The following is a 4,736-nucleotide window of genomic DNA, read 5'->3' as shown; positions in this document are numbered from 1 at the left end:
AGGTTGTTGCAAGCAGTGAAAAGTTTATACAAAGGTAGTAAAGCATGTGTTAGAATAGGAAATGAAGTGAGTGATTGGTTTCCGGTGAGAGTGGGGCTGAGACGGATGTGTGATGTCGCTGTGATTGTTTAACTTGTATGTTGATGGAGTGGTGAGAGAGGTGAATGGTCGAGTGCCTGGACGAGGATTAAAACTGTTAGAAGAGAATGACCATGAATGGGAGGTAAATCAGTTGTTGTTTGCGGATGATACTGTACTGGTTGCAAACACAGAAGAGAAGCTTGACCGACTAGTGACAGAATTTGGAAGGGTGTGTGAGAGAAGGAAGTTGAGAGTTAATGTGGGTAAGAGTAAGGTTATGAGATGTACGAGAAGGGAAGGTGGTGCAAGGTTGAATGTCATGTTGAATGGAGAGTTACTTGAGGAGGTGGATCAGTTTAAGTATTTAGGTGTCTATTGTTGCAGCAAATGGTGGAGTGGAAGCAGATGTACGTCAGAGAGTGAATGAAGGTTGCAAAGTGTTGGGGGCAGTTAATGGAGTAGTAAAAAATAGAGGGTTGGGCATGAATGTAAAGAGAGTTCTATATGAGGAAGTGATTGTACCAACTGTGATGTATGGATCGGAGTTGTGGGGAATGAAAGTGATGGAGAGACAGAAATTGAATGTGTTTGAGATGAAGTGTCTAAGGAGTATGGCTGGTGTATCTCGAGTAGATAGGGTTAGGAACGAAGTGGTGAGGGAGAGAACGGGTGTAAGAAATGAGTTAGCGGCTAGAGTTGATATGAATGTGTTGAGGTGGTTTGGCCATGTTGAGAGAATGGAAAATGGTTGTCTGCTAAAGAAGGTGATGAATGCAAGAGTTGATGGGAGAAGTACAAGAGGAAGGCCAAGGTTTGGGTGGATGGATGGTGTGAAGAAAGCTCTGGGTGATAGGAGGATAGATGTGAGAGAGGCAAGAGAGCGTGCTAGAAATATGAATGAATGGCGAGCGATTGTGACGCAGTTCCAGTAGGCCCTGCTGCTTCCTCCTGTGCCTTAGATGACCGCGGAGGTAGCAGCAGTAGGGGAGTCAGCATTATGAAGCTTCATCTGTCGTGGAAATGTGGGAGGTTGGGCTGTGGCACCCCAGCAGTACCAGCTGAACTCGGTTGAGTCCCTGATTAGGCTGAAGGAACATAGAGAGTAGAGGTCCCCTTTTTTTTTGTTTTGTTTCATTGTTGGTGTCGGCTACCCCCCAAAATTGGGGGAAGTGCCTTGGTATATGGATGGATTTAAGGTTTGGATCGCAATATACCCAATTTTTTCACCTTTATTTAAGGTTTGGATCTCAGTATACCCAAATTTTCCACCTTTATTTAAGGTTTGGATCTCAGTATACCCAATTTTTTCACCTTTATATAAGGTTTGGATCTCAGTATACCCAGTTTTTTCACCTTTATTTAAGGTTTGGATCTCAGTATACCCAATTTTTTCACCTTTATTTAAGGTTTGAATCTCAGTATACTAAATTTTTTCACCTTTATTCAAGGTTTGGATCTCAGTATACTAAATTTTTTCACCTTTATTCAAGATTTGGATCACAGTATACTAAATTTTTTCACCTTTATATAGGGTGTGGATCTTAGTGTACTCAATTTTATCACCTTTATTTAAGGTGTGAATCTCAGTATACTCAATTTTTTCACCTTTATTTAAGGTATGAATCTCGGTATACCCAATTTTTTTCATCTTTATTTAAAGTGTGAATCTCAGTATACTCAATTTATTCACCTTTATTTAGGGTCTGGGTCTCATTATACTCAATTTGTTCACATTTGTTTGAAGTGTGAATCTCAGTATACTCAATTTATTCACCTTTATTTGAGGTCTGGGTTTCATTATACTCAATTTTTTCACCTTTATTTAAGGTGTGAATCTCGGTATACTCAATTTATTCACCTTTATTTAGGGTCTGGGTATCATTATACTCAATTTTTTCACATTTGTTTAAAGTGTGAATCTTAGTAAACTCAGTTTATTTACCTTTATTTGAGGTCTGGGTCTCATTATACTCAATTTTATCACCTTTATTTAAGGTATGGATCTCAGTATACTCAGTTTTTTTCCCTTTATTTAAGGTGTGAATCTCGGTATACTCAATTTTTTCACCTTTATTTAAAGTGTGAATCCCAGTATACTCAATTTATTCACCTTTATTTAGGGTCTGGGTCTCATTATGCTCAATTTTTTTCACATTCGTTTAAAGTGTGAATCTCAGTATACTCGATGTTTTCACCTTTATTCAAGGTTTGGATCTCAGTGTACTTAATTGTTTCACCTTTATTTGAGGTGTGGATCTCAGTATAGTGAATTTTTTCACCTTTATTTAAGGTGTATATCCCAGTATACTAATTTTTTTTCACCTTTATTTAAGGTGTGGATCTCAGTATATTAAATTTTTTTTTTTCACCTTTATTTAAGGTGCGGATCTCAGTATACTCAATTTTATCAGCTTTATTTAATGTGTCGATCTCTGTATACTAAATTTTTACACCTTTATTTAAGGTGTGGATTTCAGTATATTCAATTTATTCACCTTTATATAAGGTGTATATCTCAGTATGCTCATTTTTTTCACCTTTATATAAGGTGTGGATCTCAGTATACTCATTTTTTTCACCTTTATTTAAGGTGTATATCTCAGTATATTCAATTTATTCACCTTTATATAAGGTGTATATCTCAGTATGCTCATTCTTTTCACCTTTATATAAGTTGTGGATCTCAGTATACTCATTTATTTCACCTTTATTTAAGGTGTATATCTCAGTATATTCAATTTATTCACCTTTATTTAAGGTGTGGATCTCAGTATACTTAATTTTTTCACCTTTATTTAAGGTGTGGATCTCAGTATATTAATTTTTTTACCTTTATTTAAGGTGTGGATCTCAGTATACTCAATTTTTTCACCTTTATTTAAGGTGTGGATCTCAGTATATTCAATTTTTTTACCTTTATATAAGGTGTGGATCTCAGTATACTCAATTTTTTCACCTTTATTTAAGGTGTATATCTCAGTATATTCAATTTATTCACCTTTATATAAGGTGTATATCTCAGTATACTAATTTTTTTCACCTTTATATAAGGTGTGGATCTCAGTATACTCATTTTTTTTCACCTTTATTTAAGGTGTATATCTCAGTATATTCAATTTATTCACCTTTATTTAAGGTGTGGATCTCAGTATACTATTTTTTTTACCTTTATTTAAGGTCTCAGTATATTCAATTTATTCACCTTTATTTAAGGTGTGGATCTCAGTATACTATTTTTTTTTTCACCTTTATTTAAGGTGTGGATCTTAGTATAGTGAATTTTTTTACCTTTATTCAAGGTGTATATCTCAGTATATTCAATTTGTTCTCCTTTATTTAAGGTGTGGATCTCAGTATACTAAATTTTTTTACCTTTATTTAATGTGTATATCTCAGTATATTCAATTTATTCACCTTTATTTAAGGTGTGGATCTCAGTATACTCATTTTTTCACCTTTATTTAAGGTGTGGATCTCAGTATATTCATTTTTTTACCTTTATTTAAGGTGTGGATCTCAGTATACTCAATTTTTTCACCTTTATTTAAGGTGTGGATCTCAGTATATTAAATTTCTTTACCTTTATTTAAGGTGTGGATCTCAGTATACTCAATTTTTTCACCCTTATTTAAGGTGTATATCTCAGTCTATTCAATGTATTCACCTTTATATAAGGTGTATATCTCAGTATACTCATTTTTTTCACCTTTATTTAAGGTGTGGATCTCAGTATAGTGAATTTTTTCACCTTTAATAGGCGTGAATCTCAGTATAAGTATTTTTTTTTTTCACCTTTATTTAAGGTGTGGATCTCAGTATACTAAATTGTTTTACCTTTATTTAAAATGTATATATCAGTATACTCAATTTTTTCACCTTTATATAAGGTGTATATCTCAGTATACATAATTTTTTCACCTTTATTTAAGGTGTGGATCTTAGTATACTGAACTTTTTTCATCTTTATTTGAGGTGTGGAGCTCTTTATACTCAAATTTTTCACTTTTCTTTAAGGTGTGAATCTTAGTATACTCATTTTATTTCACCGTCATGACTAGCTTTCATTAAATTTGATCCCTCTGCCGGCGTATATTTCTTTTATTTCTTTGAATTTATAATCACAAAGTATTATTTTATAATAAATCTTGTAAATAAATCTTTATTAACAGTTGAAAAGTCGCTCTTGAAGGGCGGAGGCAAGGGACAGTGACAATTGTCTAGCAGGACAATGCCCTAGACTCCTAGAGACTGACCATATGTACATATGATCTGCGCTTAAGCCCCATTTCCATCCAGGCTAGGACCAGGGAGGGCCAGGTAATGGGTGCAGTTGAATCAGCAGGTAGATTAATTGGCTCACCCAAACTCTCCATCCTTAGCACACAAGAATTGTGAGGTTACTGACACTACAAGAAATTATCGAGCTTGAAAGGGTCTCGAATCCCATTGCAGCAGATCGCCAGGTAGGGATATTTCAATTAGGCAGTTGCATATGAGCCCTAATTAAAAGTTTATTTACTCAAAATTATTTTTATTTAGAAAATTTGAAATTTAATAATTTGATTAAATATATTTCATCTCTTCATGCTCTTCGCATTCCCCAAAACTGGGCTCCAAAAGGCACTAGAATAGATGGAAGACCCAGGCCTATATGG

The 4,736-nt window shown here is 34.4% G+C and overlaps 1 protein-coding gene across 1 annotated transcript in view; it reads right to left on the bottom strand.

Annotated features, from left to right (window-relative positions):
* Positions 1-4,454, bottom strand: part of LOC137658042 (Kruppel-like factor 18) — a 123,350-nt gene extending 118,896 nt beyond the window's left edge. The window contains exons 1-4 of the mRNA XM_068392757.1: positions 4,335-4,454; positions 3,662-3,728; positions 2,912-3,037; positions 2,024-2,149 (exon numbers count right to left, since the gene is read on the bottom strand). Coding sequence (XP_068248858.1) covers positions 2,024-2,149; positions 2,912-3,037; positions 3,662-3,728; positions 4,335-4,454 — 439 coding nt within the window. The remainder of the gene's footprint in view (positions 1-2,023; positions 2,150-2,911; positions 3,038-3,661; positions 3,729-4,334) is intronic.
* Between the last annotated feature and the right edge of the window lie 282 nt (positions 4,455-4,736).

This window comes from Palaemon carinicauda, chromosome 18 (genome assembly GCF_036898095.1).
Source record: "Palaemon carinicauda isolate YSFRI2023 chromosome 18, ASM3689809v2, whole genome shotgun sequence".
In the NCBI taxonomy this organism is placed as follows: Eukaryota; Metazoa; Arthropoda; class Malacostraca; order Decapoda; family Palaemonidae; genus Palaemon; species Palaemon carinicauda.
This window is presented reverse-complemented; position numbering and strand designations above follow the sequence as displayed.